The sequence below is a fragment of the Myripristis murdjan genome, chromosome 16 (assembly GCF_902150065.1).
Source record: "Myripristis murdjan chromosome 16, fMyrMur1.1, whole genome shotgun sequence".
NCBI lineage: Eukaryota > Metazoa > Chordata > Actinopteri > Holocentriformes > Holocentridae > Myripristis > Myripristis murdjan.
Window position 1 is genome coordinate 1,000,844 of NC_043995.1, and position 19,157 is coordinate 1,020,000.

General features: G+C 39.5%; 2 protein-coding genes across 3 annotated transcripts in view; one reads left to right on the forward strand and one right to left on the reverse strand.

The window, feature by feature from the left end:
* ppox (protoporphyrinogen oxidase) overlaps positions 1-19,157 on the reverse strand; it is a 30,062-nt gene that overhangs the window by 4,286 nt on the left and 6,619 nt on the right. For both annotated transcript variants that reach the window (XM_030071497.1, XM_030071498.1), the window contains exons 3-10: positions 18,738-18,872; positions 17,784-17,899; positions 15,184-15,316; positions 9,103-9,247; positions 8,628-8,821; positions 8,295-8,355; positions 7,006-7,124; positions 509-622 (exon numbers count right to left, since the gene is read on the reverse strand). In XM_030071497.1, coding sequence (XP_029927357.1) covers positions 509-622; positions 7,006-7,124; positions 8,295-8,355; positions 8,628-8,821; positions 9,103-9,247; positions 15,184-15,316; positions 17,784-17,899; positions 18,738-18,872 — 1,017 coding nt within the window. The remainder of the gene's footprint in view (positions 1-508; positions 623-7,005; positions 7,125-8,294; positions 8,356-8,627; positions 8,822-9,102; positions 9,248-15,183; positions 15,317-17,783; positions 17,900-18,737; positions 18,873-19,157) is intronic.
* The window catches only part of rbm42 (RNA binding motif protein 42), a 33,902-nt gene continuing 21,786 nt past the window's right edge, over positions 7,042-19,157 (forward strand). Inside the window, exon 1 of the mRNA XM_030071501.1 lies at positions 7,042-7,132. Within this exon, the coding sequence (XP_029927361.1) occupies positions 7,116-7,132 (17 nt within the window). The 5' untranslated portion in view covers positions 7,042-7,115. The remainder of the gene's footprint in view (positions 7,133-19,157) is intronic.

The following is a 19,157-nucleotide window of genomic DNA, read 5'->3' on the forward strand; positions in this document are numbered from 1 at the left end:
GTTCCGGTAAACCTGATATCGGCACCTCCGTCGGACGCCTCCTACGTGGGCACCGTAGGCTGCAACCTAGTAGTCATCTAGCCCTTCGATTGAGACAGACCCAAGGTGTTCTTGTTGGTTACTGGAGTGTTTATGGGATTCCTAAAGTGTTCACACGTTTCTGAGTAGCTGTTAGGGTGATTATATGTGGTTTCTAGGGAATATCTGTTAGTTTCTAGGGTTTTTTATTGGGGAATAGTAGGATGCACCAGGGTGTGCACCCTAATACTTTGTGGGTGGTACTTTGTGGGTGGCATTAATAGCTGGTTGCGAGGATGTTTATATGTGGTTAAGATTGAATCAGATCAGAATCAGAATCAGAATACTTTATTGATCCCCAGGGGGAAATTACTTTTTGTTACAATAATACTAAGGTGTTTGTAGGGGATTGCTAAGGCATACAAAGTGGCTGCCAACTTACATACATGCATACGTGTCTGTGTCTGTGTGTGTGTGTGTGTGTGTGTACCGTGAGTCTTGTAGACTCTCCATTAGGAGCGTTGTGTTGAGGGAATGGAACAGAGTCATAGACCACTCCTAGTAAACCCCGATCCTCTGATGATGGGACCAGGTGGCCAAAACCCTGTGAATACAAATCACACAGGTGGAAGTACACACACGCACGCACACACACACACACGCACACGCACACGCACACGCACACGCACACGCACACGCACACGCACACGCACACGCACACGCACACGCACACGCACACGCACACGCACACACACACACACACACACACACACACACATTTTTATTGTTAGTTTGACAACAAGGTGACAATACAATCAGGCTTGCATCTGGGTTTATCCTAACAAAAAGCCTGGTGCAGAGCCTGTTCAGGGAGAGGAACACCGCCCTAAGGTCTGGTGATAGGGTGCTATACAGTGCTGCCAGAGCCAATCTGAAGAGGGGCATCAGAGAGGCCAAGGCTGCCTACAGGGGGAGGATTCCAGAGCAACGACTTCAGGCAGATGTGGTAGGGTGTCCAGCACATCACCAACTATAGACCCAGCGACCTTTTGGCTGATGATGGTGACACCTCGCTGGCAGAGAAGCTGAACCGCTTCTTCACCTGCTTTGACGTGGATTCACCGGGGGCAGCCACACTCTACCCACCAGCCCACAGCAGCTACATCCTCGTGGAGGAGCACAAGGTGAGGTGCACGTTGAAGGCCATGAACCTGAGGAAAGCTGTGGGACCCAACAGTGTCTCCGGACAGGTGCTGAGGGTTTGCATAGATCAGTTGGCTGGGGTCTTGACCAAGATCTTTAACCAGTCCCTGTCTCAGGATGCCCTCCCACCCTGCCTGAAGTCCTCCACAATCATCCTGCTCCCGAAAAAGAACACCATTTACAGCCTGAGTGACTATTGTCCAGTAGCACTTACACCTGTCTTTGTGAAGTGCTTCAGAAACTGGTCCCACATCATCTCAAATCTCCCACCCAGGTTTGACCCTTACCAGTTTTCCTACAAAGCTAACAGGTCCACGGAGGACACTATAGCTGCAGCTCTCCACTTTGCCCTGTCCCACCTGGAGTAGCAGGGGAACTACGCACAGCTGTACTAGCACAGCAAAAACTTGAACATCTTGTAAAAATTCACTGTGCAATAGTGATATGAACTGTGCAATACCTACAGAATGTGAATGTTCTGCGTGTGGAATTAATTTTTTACTTCTACTACTTTTACTTGTTTTTTTCTTGCGCTTTAAGGATTGCATTTAAATTTTGTTGTACTTGTTGTACAATGACAATAAAAACATATTCTATGCTATTCATTTGTCACCACTGTCACATCCTTATAAAATACAGACACAACAACAATGTGATAAGTATATTATATAATCCTACACAATATCGCTATTGTCAAAAAATCTGATTATCGAAAATCAAAACAAATGTAATAGAACGCTATAGATGTGAAGCACCCTAAATATTTCACCATACCAGTGATTTTGAATGTTTGGCCTGTTTACCCACATTTAACATTGCAACGAACCATTTAGCAAATCATGTGGGGGTACAAGTGGGGGGTAGATTTCACAACATATAATGATAATCCCATGATTTTTAAATATAACAATTTTTAGTTGTAATGCCCACCTTATAACATTCTGCTTCTGCTGCTAACAAATGTTTTGTGGCTGTGCAAATGTTTCCCCAGTGACTGTTTTCTGACAGAACGGCTGTTTCACTCCGCCCAATTTCAAGCAATTCAGGTCATGAAAACACAGCAGTGCTGCAGCTTGTAGAAAAACTAACAAAGATGTCTTTATAACGGTGTTTCATATCATAGAGGAATGAATGGAGACCAGTCGCTGGATTATATTGGAATTATAAAATAGGACTGCCAACTTTGGGAAAAAGATCACCAGAAATGTGAAGTATATACATTTTATGGAGGTTACACTAAACACGCAAAATCACCGGTATGGTCCTTTTAATGTCAAAACAATGCACATAGCACACTGTGCTACACACACACACACACACACACACACACACACACACACACACACACACACACACACACACACACACACATACACACACACACACACACGTAGCAAACAAGGGGACTGGGCCTGGCTGGCTCCTCTTTGTATCAGTGTGCCATTTGTTTTTACTATGGCATCTGGATTATTATAGATTGCTTGTAACCATAGACTAAATTTCTTTTCTAAGCCAAAATTGTGTGTTGACAGCAGTGTAAACTGATGAATATATTTTGTCTAGTCTCAGCAGTGAGACTAGACAAAATATATTTGTCAACGATGGTTTTTTTCATGACGAAAACGAGACAAAGACGAGACAAAATCAATACCCTTAAACACTGACTGTGACGAAATTAACACGCATTTTTTGTTGATGAAAAAAGGCGAGACGAAATCTACTTCATTAAATAAAAACTTAATAAAATGTCTCTTTCCTTTTTCGTCAGACTTTTAAATTACAATCCAAAAAGTGCATTCATTGGATTCGCGTTAGTCATTATAAATGCCTGAAACATACTGAACAACATACTGAACGTGCCGTAGCAGCAGAGAGGATAGAACCATTTTAAAGTATGCAGACGACACAGTTATTGTCAGCCTGCTGAAAAACAACAATACGAGCCACGGCCCAGTTGTTAATGATTTCCTTGACTGGTGCAGTAAGTCTTTTCTTGAGATGAACATTTCTAAAACAAAAGACATGATCATTGACTTTCGCAAAAACAGTGCTCCCAATCGAGGTAACAGTTAAATCTACATTTTTCCTGATTAGTATGGCTACACCCCTCGTTTTTAGACAAAATTTTGAATGGAATATTTGCCCTGTCCAAGGTCTTTTTAGTTTCTGTTGGTTGGAGTTACATAAATGTGTCTCCTGGATAAACATTATGTCAGCCTGTGTCATAACTTTTGTGCGTTTAATCGAAGCATTCAACACACCAGTGTTTAAAGATATGATCCTCACCGTCTGCCCACCACATGCCTTTACTGCAGTCACATCTACCATAGTACAGTCCAGAACCTCAGAGGTGTCAGCTTGAACTCAGGATGCGAATAATAAAAAGGAGAGGAGCAAGTAGCAAGTGGATACAGTACGATAAAATGTAATAAATGTATTGAGACCGGTTCTTCTGGGTAAATTGAACACAGACAGAGGGCTTCCCTGAACATACAGGCTCTGTCCCAATTCAAGCTTATAACTGACGATTTCAATCTCACTCAGATAATACAGCAACCCACCAGAATTACACACCGCACAAACTCCAGAATTGATTTAGTTTTCACCAATAAACCGGAAAGAATCACAAATACCCATAACCTGTCAACAGGCATCTCGGACCATAACGCTATCTTTTTCTCTAGAAAAGTTAAACGTTCAAAAAACCTGTATCATACTTCAACCAACCGATCTATTGATATGATTATCCCCAAGAATCAACTAGAAAATGTGGATAGAGCTTTAAAAGATGTTGACTGGTCTGGCTTTATGGAATGTGATGATGTAGACACTGGCAGTGACTTATTTCTCTCTAAAGTCAAAGAGGTTATCCTCTCATTCTCTAGGAGAGGGCGCCAGGGGAAACAAAAGTCCACCTCTCTCCCTTGGCTTAACTCTACCTGTTTAAAACTGATGAAGCATAGGGATCAGCTGCTTAGAAAATCAATTAAGTCTGGGCTACTTCCAAAATTATTGAAAAATGGGTCGCCAATCAAGTCACTGAGTTCCTCGGTAATGCTCATGATGATTTTATTAACTTCTGTTTTATTAGTTGGTGCAAGAAAAAAATAATTTACATAATTTCCTTGAAGATATTGTTGGTAGTTAGCGCCCTCTTACAGGAGTTGAGTATGTCTGTGTGTGTCTATCAAAAATTCAACTGTTCCAAAGGCATGGAAATTGGCCTCAGTCACTCCAGTATTTAAAGCTGGCGACAAGTCTGACATGAATAATTATAGACCTATCAGCATTTTATCTATTACTTCCAAAATTATTGAAAAATGGGTCGCCAATCAAGTCACTGAGTTCCTCGGTAACAGCCATACTCCTTTACATCCCATGCAGTTTGGGTTTCGACCACACCACTCCACTGAGACTGCATTGACCATGTTCATGGAGAAAATTAAGTGTTATCTAGATGTTAATGGATGTGTTGGCGCTGTTTTTTTAGATCTAAAAAGAGCATTCGACACCGTCAATCATAAGGTACTTTTATCTAAACTGTCTTGTTTCAATTTTTCCTCCAAATCTATTAAATGGTTTGACTCAAACTTGTCACATAGAGAACAATGCACTGTGGTGGATGGTACCAGCTCCTCTTTTATGGGTTGTCCAGTAGGGGTCCCCCAAGGGTCCATTTTGGGGCCCGTATTATTTACATTGTATATTAATGATCTGCCTGATTTTTGCCTAAATGTGGATGTCTAGCTTTATGCTGACGATGCGGTCATCTTTACTAAAGTGAAAAATCCTGAGGAGGCAGCACGGGTGCTCTCTACAGCTCTTACACACATACAAACATGGTTTACTAGATCATGTCTTATTTTGAATACAAAAAAATCTGTTTGTTTATTTCTGTCAAAGCAATCTGCCACTAGCATGCTTTCTTGCTCAGGTGTTTTTTTGGGCGCAGTAGAGCTGGAAGTTGTTAGTGAATTTAAATATCTAGGGGTGATTATAGACTCCAAACTCTCCTTTAAAAACCATGTTAAAATGTTGTCTAAAAAAATTAAATTTCATCTTTGTAACTTTAGGCAAATCAGAGGTTCCTTGTCAGAAGCAGCTGCTCTGATGTTTTTGCATTCTATGATATTTTCACATCTAAGCTACTGCATCACTAGCTGGTCTTTGACAAGTTATAGTATCCTGAAACCAATTGAGCTTCTGTACAAAAAAGCACTCAAAATTCTAGACAAAAAATCCTTTTCGTATCATCACTGCAACATTTTAGTGAAATATAATTTGCTGAGTTTTCCTAATTTTTGTAAATTCTCCTCTGCATGTTTAATATATAAAGTGCTTCATGGCCTGGCGCCACCTCCACTTGAAGAGTTTATTACATTTAGACAGACGAGGACCACCAGAGCAATTACTAACAGGGACTGTGTGGTTCCCTACAGGAAAACCTCTTTCAGTCAGAACGCCCTGTCTACTAAAGGGACTGCAGTTACACATTACCCTCATCCATAAAGGAGTGTCCCAATCTGACCACCTTCAAGGGCCACCTGAAGGTGTGGCTCAGAGCCAACCAAACATGCAATCACCTCTAACACTTCTACCGCATGCACTGCTTTATGTGGGATAACTTCTTGATAACTTAGATAACTTCTTGGTCAGTGCATCAATATGTTTCCTGAAGTTCAAAAATTCATCAGTGTATATTCCCAAAAATTTAATAAATTCTACCCTCTCGATAGCTCTACCATTTATCTCAATTCGTGTGTGTTCAATATTATTACGGTTTCTATTTGAGCGGAATACGATGTAATTCGTTTTAGCAATATTTAGAGCTAATCTGTTACATTTAAACCAGGAGTCCACCTTGGACAATTCTTCATTTGTAAGATTTTGGGGATATTCCATGTTTTTATGAGAAAAAAAAATAAATTTGTGTCATCCGCAAAAATGACTTTATGCAGGTCGTTGGTGGAATTCTCAAAATCATTTATATATAAGATGAAAAGAAGCGGTCCTAATATCGAACCTTGTGGGACCCCATGTTTGATAATCTTACATTGTGATTTACTATTATTTATATTAACATATTGCTTCCTTTCACTTCTGAACCAGTTAAGTGCGGTTCCCCTGACACCATAATGCTGCAGTTTGCCTAAAAGAATTTTAGAATCGATGGTATCAAACGCTTTTGATAAATCGAAAAAAACTCCAATCCCACACTCACCTTTATCAATAGCGTCATTTATTCTTTCAGCAAGATCTAAAATTGCCATTCTAATTGTGTTCTTCTTTCTAAAGCCATATTGTGATGGGATGAGTATATTCAATTTAGCTAAGTAATCACTAAGTCTACAATGTACTATTTTCTCTAATACTTTAGAAAGAGTAGGTAGTATTGATATAGGTCTATAGTTATTCATATTGTTTTTGTCTCCAGACTTAAATATTGGGATAATTTTTGCTATCTTTGTCATTTTGGGTACCACCCCACAAAGCAGAGAAAGATTCATACAATAGACAAGTGGATCGACAATTTGATTAGCAATGGCTTTTACAATTTTACAACATATACCATCGACCCCTGCCGTATGGGAACTTTTCATGCTCATGATGATTTTATTAACTTCTGTTTTATTAGTTGGTGCAAGAAAAAAAAATTTACATAATTTCCTTGAAGATATTGTTGGTAGTTAGCGCCCTCTTACAGGAGTTGAGTATGTCTGTGTGTGTGTGTGTGTGTGTGTGTGTGTGTGTGTGTGTTTGTGTGTGCCCTACTCTAGTTCTCACCATTACAGGCAGGATGGATCCCTCATACTCCAGGTTGACCACAGCAACTGTTACAGTGGAAATGTCCTGTAGCTGTTGGATGAGGTGTTGAAAGGAGGAGGGCAGTGCTGATGAGAGCGCTGTGGAGGTGAGACAAAGAATTTAATTCAAATAATTTACCCCAGTCTTTATCCAGCAGAGGTGGCTCTTCAATGGCCAGAGAAGTATTATCTTGTCTTATGCATTTTCCTGTACTACAAAGTAGTTGAAAATATATTTATTTGGCATTTAATGCAATTATGTTGCATTTTCAGTGTATAATGTACACAGTGCTTTTTGCATAAAGTTTACAAAAGGTCAGGGGCACTATACATTTATAGCACTTAAAGTTCATATGAAAGATAAGATATTTATCTTTATAGTAATATCAAATGAATACATACTGGAGGACTTTAATGATGCTGCCATTCAAATCAGTTCACATGCTGCTGCCTATTATGTATACTGAGGAGAAAAACTGATCTGAGGGCTGGGTTTAAGTAATGCAGAAGTGGTAGATCTGGTTTAGCTTGTGAGAGGTTTGACAATCATAGCAGGGATAAATGGAGGTAAACAAGTGTAAAAGTAGTCCAGTCTGGTTATACTCTTGTCACTCTTGTTATGAAATATATTTGCTGCAGTTTGATTCAGTGGAATAACTGATACTTTGTTGCACTGTCCATTTGGTTTCAAACAAACCAAAATGTATCAACAAAATCTATGTGGGAGCTGTCAGCCTGCTCATTGGTCAGGATCAGACAAATAAGGCCAAGCTGAAAGGCGGAGAAAGGAAGTGCTCACATGGGAGAGGGTTTTTTCCCTCTCTCACTTAATTGTACAAACCCATTTGGCCAATACAGTATCACACATAGGCATGGAGCACCTGCAGCAACCTTGGCATTTCTTCATTTCTTCTTTTTGTTATTAATTACAAGTCCAAAATGTGCACATGAGCTAGGGGAGCTGCTTCAGCCCCATATGTACAATGTTTCCTGTAGTTTGGTCGAATGTAGGTCAGTTTGAGTTCACACCAGATACAAACTGCTCCGGAGGTTGCACGTAACTCTACTGAGACCACCTCCTCAACAAGGTCTCGGTTTGTTTGTTTTGTTTCACCCCCGAGTGCAATTGCTGGTTCTATACCTGCCCAGACGCACCATACCAAGGGAGAAAACAAACTGGAGCTTGATTCAATTGGACTAAATAAAGCAGGTGTGAAAGCGCCCTTAAGACTTTGGAGCCCAGTTGTTTAGCTTCAGTCCACTGCTTACCTTTAGCTGGCAGAGCAGAGATGATGTGGTCAGCTGATATAACTCCATCCTCCAAGTGGATCTACAAACACAGCCACACAAACATAAAGACACACAGACACACAGCCAAATCACAACATGACTTGACAAAAACAAGCACATCTCACATATTTAGAATTGCAGAAATTTGAACTTTCACAGTTGCTAGGCTTGGCTCTGTTGTGAAGACAGAGAGAATGCCAAACCATTACTCAGCTAAATTCTGGAGTCATGTTCAAATTCTCAAGGTTGTATACAAAAACAAACAAACAAACAAACAAACAAACCAAAAACACTGTAGTGTGTGTTACTAACCTCCCAGCCTGAGGCAGAGAGGCAGAGCTGTTTGACCGTGGCATCTCTGTGAAGTTCCACCCTCCCACTCTGTGCAAGAAAATCAGTGATAGCCTGTGGGAGGGACTCTAATCCCCTGCGTAGAGACCACTGGGCCCAAGACTCTGTGCGGGACCTCTGGGCCAGTGGACCCGGGATGACATTAGGCGTGGGACCTGGACACACATACAACATTGACGCATAAAATGATACCACAAACATAACACTTTCCTTGCAGCAGGCATGAAATTCTACAAGAACATCATTCTCAATTTGAAGTGCTGCAGTAGTTTGATGTAACCATATATAGAGTAATCAATAGAGCTAGTTCAGATCATTCTAGATGAAGTAGTAGCAGAAGTAGCACTGGTAATGTTTGAAGTTGGAGATAATAGCTGAGTACTTGAAGGAGTAGCAGTTTTACAATAATAAAAGTACACAAATAGCTAGTCTTTACCTGAGCCCAGTAGCATGCCCAGCACCAGGGAACCTCTGTGCTGCTCTGCATTGTAGAGGAAGGGAAAACAGGAGCGCACGCTCAACTTCCTGCTGTCCCCTGCAAACACACCACGACACAAACTGTCTATGGCAATGTCTGCAAGCTAGAGAGACGGAGAGAGGGGTGGGGGAGTGGGGGGGGTGGGGTCATGTGACAATGTGCTATGTGCATTATTTTGACATTAAAAGGACCATACCGGTGATTTTGCGTGTTTAGTGTAACATCCATAAAATGTATATACTTCACATTTCTGGTGATCTTTTTCCCAAAGTTGGCAGTCCTATTTTATAATTCCAATATAATCCAGCGACTGGTCTCCATTCATTCCTCTATGATATGAAACACCGTTATAAAAACATCTTTGTTAGTTTTTCTACAAGCTGCAGCACTGCTGTGTTTTCATGACCTGAATTGCTTGAAATTGGGCGGAGTGAAACAGCCGTTCTGTCAGAAAACAGTCACTGGGGAAACATTTGCACAGCCACAAAACATTTGTTAGCAGCAGAAGCAGAATGTTAGGTGGGCATTACAACTAAAAATTGTTATACTTAAAAATCATGGGATTATCATTATATGTTGTGAAATCTATAGTACTCCCACATGATTTGCTAAATGGTTCGTTGCAATGTTAAATGTGGGTAAATTATAATAAACAGGCTTGTGTTGCATGGTGTATCGATACTAGAAAAGTACCACGATACTCTGTTGTCAAAAACGCTACAATACTCAATTTTAAAAGTCAGGGTTTCCGCTACATGTAATTGATCGTGGCACATCGCCACGGCAAAATAAAAGCCGCCACGCCTTCGGAATGATGTTTTTTTTTTTTTTCTCTCAGATGTTAAAACAATTTTAAGTATATTGTATGAATGGATATATATACACATATATATAGCCTATATTTGCACACATATACTTACTATAATCAGAGTTTGAAATGATAATTTAAATATCATAAAATGTTACACTACACTACAATTAACTTTGTTTTGAAAAATGAACACCGGAGTCATCACCCGCCTGTTTGGTATACAGGCCTGCGCTTGCAGAGGGAGAGAAAAGGGCAAGAGGAAGGTACCTAGGCAAGATTATATTTAATCCATTTTTTTGTTCAAGCCTGTGAAAACCACCCTAGTGTTATCGTTAATGTTAACATTGTAGGGCCCTATAATTTCTGCGATCATAGAATCGCGGACGGAATTGCAGAATTAGCCAAATAAAATGGAGTCTATTTTTAACATGGAATATCGCGGAATTTGACATAATTTGAATGAAATGCTGTTTTGTGTGGAATATGAACGTATGTCTGGGGGAAATTACACGGAGGGAAGCAAATCTGGGTGACACAACCCCTCCAGTCGTTTCACCTGCACCACCAAGAAAAAACATTACAACTGCACCGGTGTTCTGTTGATTTTTGCTGCTTTGTCGAAAGGTGTACTGTTTACTAAAGAAGCTGTTTACTGATGCAAGCACCTTCCAAGGATTCCAACAAAATCTTTGCAGGATGACAGTACTCCATAACGGCAAGATTCACCTCTTCTCATCGCCAGAGGATGCAGAGACTTTAAAGAGGCAGCATGGGTTTGTTTACAAATAGAGAGGCTTTGTATTCTCTCACCCATGAGCAGGTACCTTTACTCTATACAATAGGCTGTATTGCATAAGGAGCCTCGAAAAGTTTTGTGCCCACCGTTATCCGATTTGAGCCAAGTTTTTAGCAATAAGATGCCATTAGACTATTCCCATTTATGAACGTGGTGCACGAAATGATGGTGCAATGTAATCAAGTTATTTCCAAGGCTCAACTCCAAACTTTATGGACGCTAATATAAACTGATCTTCATTATTGGTCACTTAAGAAGTCCCACCGTGGATGACATGGGTTTGTTCACATCTCAAGATAATCAGCTGATGCCCTTTGACCGGCCACTACTGTAAATATTGTAGAAAAGGACTAGACCATTTGGACTGTATTTTCCAACAGATATTACCTTAAATATTGTGTAAAGGGCCCAGATGTTTTGTGTTCACGGTCACTTGTTTGGGCTTATCGTTCAACATATAGGTGATAATATAACATTTATAGGCACAGTGCTTGAAAAGAAATTATGTTTTGATTTAAGTCTTTGTTTTCTAAATCCTTACAAGAAACTGAAATTTAAATTAACTGTCAGACAGAATGACAGAACTGTATCAAAATTATATAAATTGATAAATAATTTTTCAGGGAAAAACTGGACCACAGTACAAAGAAATTGGGAAACAGATTTAGGTATATCCTTGGGAACTGAACTATGGGAACATCTTTGGAAAACTCAAAAAATTTGGGGAGAATGTTACTCAGTCCCTTGGAAAAATTATTGGAAATACGGTTGACTGTGATCCCTTAATGTGTCTTCTGAACTACACTGCTGGAGGAACCTGGTCTAAACACAAAAAACAGATTGTAACAACTGGATGCATGGCAGCTAAAAGAGTGATAGCAACGAACTAGAAGGAGGCAGAACAGTTAAAAGAGGGACTGTGGCTTCAAAAATTTCTAGAGATGATTTCCATGGAAGGCGCCGCATCAAACCTCTCTGATGTTTATAATGATGAACAACAAATATGGAAAAATATAATGTTCACTGATGCAACTTCATTCGGAAAATACCTACCTTTCCCTGAATCTTGAGACATAATCTCATGGCAGCATAAATGGTCCATGCTTGATTTTGTTTGCTGCATTGCTGATTGTTTATTTAGTCTATTCCCTAGACCCTCACCTCACTAACCCACACATATGGATATTTGTTTAATGGTGTCATTTATTTATTATGTTACTTTATTTTATTTTGCTTTATTTATTTATTTATTTTATTATGATTTATTTAATTTTCTGTTGTTATTTCGTATAGATATGTTTTGGTATATCATTCATGTATGATATCTCCTATTTTCTATTTGCTCAAAAACAATATAAGTTCAAGTTAAAAAAAAATGGTTTTACTCATTTAGGGGTTAAAATTACACCTGAAATCTTCAAATTATGACACGGAGAAGGTAAGAGATCGTTTGACAGTAATGCTGATTTAAATGATTGTTCATAAAAAATATATTCAAAATAGATATACTATCAACATTCCTGTGCCTTTTTCAGTCACTCCCACTCCCACTTTCCAAGTGTTTTTTTTTTTTTTAAATAACATTCTTGCCAAATTCATTTGGAACAATTAAAAAAAAAGCTAGGCTGCAATTGAAGTTGCTTTAGTTACCATATGAAAGACGTGTCTGAGCTACCTTTGACAAATCTTGAAAACCTAACAATTACATATCTAAATAAAAGGGGTCTAGTATCCCTATTTTATGGGACTTTGGTGTATCATGAAAAGGAATAAGCCAAAGATAGTAGTACAATCATTTTTGAAAAGTATATTACAGGTCATTTCCCGGATGGTGGGTAAGAGTGTTCTCCTGCAAGCAAAGCTATGCATTCTAGGTATATACCCAGAAAACTTAGTTGTTAATTCTAAGCAGTCTACATTGATTTTGGGCTTCTCAAGGAAAGACTGCTCTTTTCTGGAAAAATATGCAAATACTGTTGTTAAATATACTGTATGTTAAAGGAGATTGCAACATATCTTGCTTAAGAAAAACTGACTTAAATTGTTAAAGGAAAAAGAAACCAATTTAATAAAATATGGAAATGTTTCCTAGAATTTATAAACGATGGGAAAATTGCAATATCTTGAAAAATCATTACTGCTGCTTTTTATCTTATGTTACGGTGATCTTATTGTTATAAAATTACTTTACTGTATAACACACTTGTGCATTCTTAGTTTTATGGCCTTTGTTGTCCTTTATATACATAATTTATTGTTATTGAGATTGATGTCATTTATATGTTTTCTATCTGTGAAAACCCCAATAAAATATTGGTTTAAAAAAAGAAAGAAAGAGAAAGAAAAAATAGCTTCCTATTTCTACCTCCTCAAAAAAATAAAGCTTGGCTTCTGGAGCATGTTCAGTTGTAATTTATGTATTTTGAAAGCAGTCAGATGTTTATTATATCATGAATATTTAAATGATTATTGTATTGTGGTGTAAATTGTAAATTTTAGTGATAACTGAATGGTAACCTGTTTAGCAACAAGTTTTTTTGGCATGTAATTTCATATTCTCTTGTACTGCTGTATTGTATTTAAGCGAATATTATATTTGTAGGTACTAAGTACTACTAATATACTTGCTAATCATTCTTAATTGTTTAAATGTGTACTCCACTATGTACTCCAAAAAATGCAAGATGAAGTCTTTACCAATGCCTGAAATGAGACGTTTATTTCTTCACAATGTCCATATTTGAGGTATCTGCCACTTCCACAGGTTTCAATATAATAAGAGATCAAATATACTCAGACTAAAAATCGATGTACACACAGTCAAAAACTGTTTGCTTCCCTCTAATTAGCAACACCTGTGATTAGTGAAAATGAATGCCCTGTGGCTGTGTGCCATCCAGTGTCATAGAGGAAAATTACCTCTCATTACAAATCAGATATATGGCTCCTACAGTACAGCTGATGAGCACATATGCACACAGCACGCACGCACGCGCACACACACACACGGACGTAATTTGGGGGGGGGACAGAGGGGACATGTCCCCTCCACTTTTTCAAAAGGCAGTTTTGGTCCCCTGCAGTTTTTACTGTCCAAAAACAATGTTACGCTATATTAAATGGAGACAGGTCAAGCACTAGGACCCAGCGGAAAACGGCCGCTCAAGCTGAAGCCTGTTTCCCTTGAGATCGCCCACAAGCTCTTCGATTGGCTCTGCCGTTTCTTGCTAACGTGTGATTGGCCGTCCCTGCTGTCACTCCATCTGGTTGTAAACAGCGCCTGGACTTGCTCACCAGTGAAAAAAAAAAAAAAGAAAAAGCGTTGCACATCACCGGCGTTTAGCTCGTTGGCCAGGAGTCCGTCTTCATCTGCTACTGTAGTCTAAGTCCAATGATCGAAGACAACATGTGTTTGGAAGCTTTGGCTAATTTGATTATGTTAAATTTGAACACAGGGACGGTTTTTGCTATGGGCAATGTGGGCAACCGCCCAGGGCGCAATCTACTTGGGGGCGCACGAGCGCCGGCACCGGTCGGCATCAGGCGGGCCGGCCGCGTTACCGGTCGGCATCAGGCGGGCCGGCCGCGGCACCTGCCGGTACCACGCCCACCCGGTCAGGTCTGCCGGATGACAGGTGAGCGGCCGACCCGCCTGATGCCGACCGGTGCCGCGGTAGGAGTAGTAACATGGAAGGGCGCAAGCCAATTTCGCCAAGGGCGGCAACATAGGCAACCGCCACTGTTTTAATAGTTAACCATTCTGTCGTCTTTGAGTCAAACTGACCCGTGTTCACTTTTCTTTTATATTTAAGATTTGATTTTCTTCCATATAACTGCCTGAAAATGGCAGATGGTTCTCTGTTACACTCACTTCAAATAAAATTGATCATCACTACTTGCATTGAATTATGGATATTTTTTTCAATTTCTCCCCTCCTGTGATATTCCCTGGTCAATTTGATCTGCCCATCACTGGGTGGTGGTCCAAACATTTGAAATGATTTGATTTCATTTTCACATATATCAGTCTGCAATAATCCATCCATTTATATGCCTGAGTTTAACTATAGTCAAAATAATTCAGAATTTCTGCTTATTTTTACTCAAAAATGAGGCATAATGCCTGAGTTTAACTACAGCCCGTGCACATACACACACATGCACACACACACACCACCAAGGACCACAACAGAAAGTTCTTGAGCTTTATTGTGCTATGCTTTTGAATATCAATTATATATTAAATATATATAAAATAATGAATCTATCCATCAATATATAAAACTGACAATATCATAATTAATGGTGTCACTGATGACAGCATAACAAAACATCCAGCTGTGTGATTAACTACACAATACTGGGTTCACAGTTTGACACTATCACTTTAATTTAAGCAAAATCTGAAAGAAGACAATTATGACTCTCTCACCTCTTTCCCCAGCCTTCTGGAGACAAAGGAGTGGACTGACTCGTCCTCTTCCGTGCCTTTTTTCACCAGTATCTCCTTGGCAATGCTAAGCAGGAGGGGACGAGAGAATGGAGGGACTGTCCAGACCACTCCACTGGAGAGAAAGAGAGACATGTAGAAAAAGACAGAGTGACAGACTATCAGATTACTAAAAGGTTAGTACTTCAATTAGAGGGGAAAATTTGATGGCTCGGAAGAACAGTTGTGTGTTAATATGAACAGCCTAATGGGCGTCTCCAGAAATATAAAACATGTTGGATATTTATGACCCAACAGTTAGCCTGTTAACCTGACTACCTATAATTACATTTTTCCTGATAAAGCATATTTTCTTCCAGCTGACCATGTAAAAAGTGTACAAAGTATATTGACAGGATCTCTTTACAAAAAAATCTCTTTTCTCTTCTCTTTTCTTTGTTCAGTATATATTCATACATGATGCATGAATTAATGTCACATTGTGCCGTAGATGTTCAGGAGATGAGAGGTGCCAATGTCAGTGACATTTCAGGAGTCAGTAGGACTATTTTTTTTTTTTTTTTTTTTTTTTACTAGTAAGTCAATCTTGTCTAAATATCTAGAGCGAAGACCAAAAAAATGTATGCAATACATTGTTATGTGTATGAAGCAATGGGTTTTCAAAGACCCTGTTTCCACCTGGTATTAACATCTGTCCTGAGTGATCTGATCAAGCTGACACCTCTAAGTTCAGGTGTAAACAGCACCAATGCGTACTCAATGTGTCTAGAGATGCCATCGCCAGGCTACATTCATAGGTGGCCTGGGATGCTTTTGTCTGCATCAAATTAGAGGTGTAAACACGTGTCCACTGAAGGACCGCTTACTCACCTGACATACTCTGTCTTAAGCTCTGGTCCAGCCCAACACCCCTGGCATCGGCCAAACCAGCACTCTGATAGCTAAAAACCTCCTGGCTGATTCTGCCCAGCTGGTGAACTGTCAGCTGATGGACCAAATGCAAACTGAAATGCAGGTTGGCTATAAAGCAGCCGTTTAATGAATAAAAACACTACCTGGAGTGTGGGAACTACAAGGGAGCCAGGAGGAGCTCAGCTCCCCTTAATAAGTCATGAGCTCACCTAAAGACATGATTCGAGAAATTTGGGTGGGGTCTCTAAAATATGTATTGACAATATATAGGGTTTTTCTTCCATATAAAATTCAGAGGCAGCCTCCTGTCTTAAATTTGGTGCCCCAGCACAATTTAACACATTCGTTCTAACCCTAGATGCAATAGAGTTACTATAGGAATACTATAGAAATATTACAGGCGACTGTGAATGTGCACTTCTGGGTTTAGTTTTGTTTTTGTTTTTTTTTTTAACCTCATACATCATTTCTGACACACATCACAGCCATGACAGCACGAGAGTCCCCACCCACCTTATGTCTTAATATGTCTTAAGTAATTTACAGCGCATTAAAATGACTGGATTGAGTAAGGATGTTTCCTTATGTTAAATGCTTGGTGCCTGTTAAATGTCATGTCATGTTATTGTTGTGTGGAAGGAGGACTATCAAAATAAGAATTTCATTATATGGAGTTACTGTCTGTTTTACTGCGCATATGACAATACATCTGTCTCTCTCTCTACTAAAAAGTGAAAAAGGAAAAAGGAAAGTGAGATCCGATTACAAGTAGGTAGGTGAGATATGTGGAGACGCATTTTAATGCCAGAACAGATGAACTGGTAGCTGTCCCCTTTTGTTCAGATCACCGAATATGCATTCTAATACCAGGTGGGGACAAAAATGGATTTGGATTTGTAGGGACCAGTGGTTCACCATGTAGGCAATTTAAGCTATGTTAACTCCTGTTTCTGAAAGATTGTATCAGCCTCTGACATTATTTATAGTGTTTTTCTCCTGCAAGCAAAGGGCAGCACTCCCTTGTTCTGCCTATGGGAGAAAAGGTGCCTCCTTCAGCTGCTGCTGTGGTGTAGCTGCTGTGAAGAGACTTCTCATCATATCCCGCTTGCTGGCCCGGGACAGTGGCAGTGCTCTGACATTACCAGTGCGTTGCGTGTTAAACTGTGCACACGAGGCATTCAAGATAGATGCTTTATTCTCCTCAAATACCAATACTGCACCTAGTATGTATGTATGTTAGTATGACTTGCAGTTTGTTCTCTGACATCATATATTTACAGGAAGTGTTGCCAAGTCACCACTTGGACCAACAAAGATGATCAATCAGCCCTGCTAGCTCCTCCTAAAAGTAGGGTTAGGCTTAATGTGTAACTATGACACTGCCACTTGGAAATGCTTTCGGAGCCCATGAAAAGGCCTTCATGGTGTCGCATGCCTCACAAAGTTCTTGCAATCAAAAAGGGTCATTGGAGTTCTAAGATACAAATGCTTGCTTTGGGAAAAGATTAGCAGAAATGTGAAGAATATACATTTTGTAAATGTTATGTTAAACATGCAGAATCACTGGTATGGTCCTTTAAATGATCTCTCTCGAAAGTATCTCTGATTAACAATAGCTGGCAATAAAAAGCCAGCGTTCTGCAGTACAGCATGTTCTAATCCAGTCTTACCCTATTCCTGAAGGCATCTTGTGTAGTTGGTCATTAACATAAAGATATCTGTTCTTGGAAGCTACATGACTGTAGGTGACGGGCAGAATTTCGTTCTCAAGACCCAGGTCAGCCACCTAGACATAGACAGACACATGTACATGTTGGGAACTATTCTGATTCATTCCTACAGACCAGAGGCTCAGTGATAGAAAACAAGATGAAATGTCCCTCCTTCACTGCTAAGACTAGATCAGGCTGCTCAGACACCTACACAGCAGAAATCTTCAACCTTCTGTCAAATGCTTCAAGCACTAGTTAACCTGGATTTTGTCCAGTACAATTCAGATGAAACCAGACAACTCAGAATTACATGAAACTGTCTTACGTGTACTTTTAACTTTCTAGAACTAATTAAAAAATTGCTGAGAATATACACAACACATTTGGTGCTACAAGCAAGATAAACCAAAACTGTTTTTGACAAGCAAGGTGATCAGCATTCTTCTGACTTTTGTTAAGTACAATTTGTTCCCAATTTCCCAGTCTGGTTACATAAACATTTGAGAATTAAGGGAAGGAAACATTAGATCCCAACTGAATGTATTCAATACCATAGTGGCAAACAAACAAAAAAACATTGTGGTTATCTTCCATCATGTGTGATCAAGCAGCTGCTAAACTAAATGAAAGATTTCACAAATAATACAATTTACAGTAAGTTTATAGGCCTCAATTATTTACATTTTAACATCTTTCACAACATTTCATATATAGAATCATGATGTTCTATGTATAAATTTTGGTAGCATTTGAGTTGAGTCCCCGCCACTACGAACAAATACAAAGGAGGAGAGACAAAGGAAGTCTCATGCCAAGAACCTGCTCCTTCCAAAGAGACACGCTGTAATATAAATGTTTTTTCAGAAGCTTTAAAAACAGATCAGCGCACCAGAAAAATGAGGTATAACCCACTATATTGAGTGTATTCCATCCTACTGGCCCAGCAGGTCGGATCCCTCTCGGTCCATGTTCAAACACTGCCCCATCTGACCTCCTGGTAGACCACAACCAACCTCCATACCGAGCACTTGATTCCAATAGAATAACCTGCAGAGATACAAAGGGAGAAAAGGTTAGTGTGACGAGAGAGTGAGATAGAGGCTGTGAGAGAGAAAAAGAAAGACAGAGTGAGGCAGAGAAAATACTCGAGCTTGTTGTTTCAAGAACCCCTTGATTTAACTAAAGAATCATAATATTCAAAGAAAATTGGATGATAGATGAAAGATAAATGATCTAGTCCAGTGCATGCAGCTATTATGTTGTATATTTCCATCTTTATGTGTTCCTTTCCGTAATCTCGAATATTAACTGAGATTCAATCTGCAGGAGAAA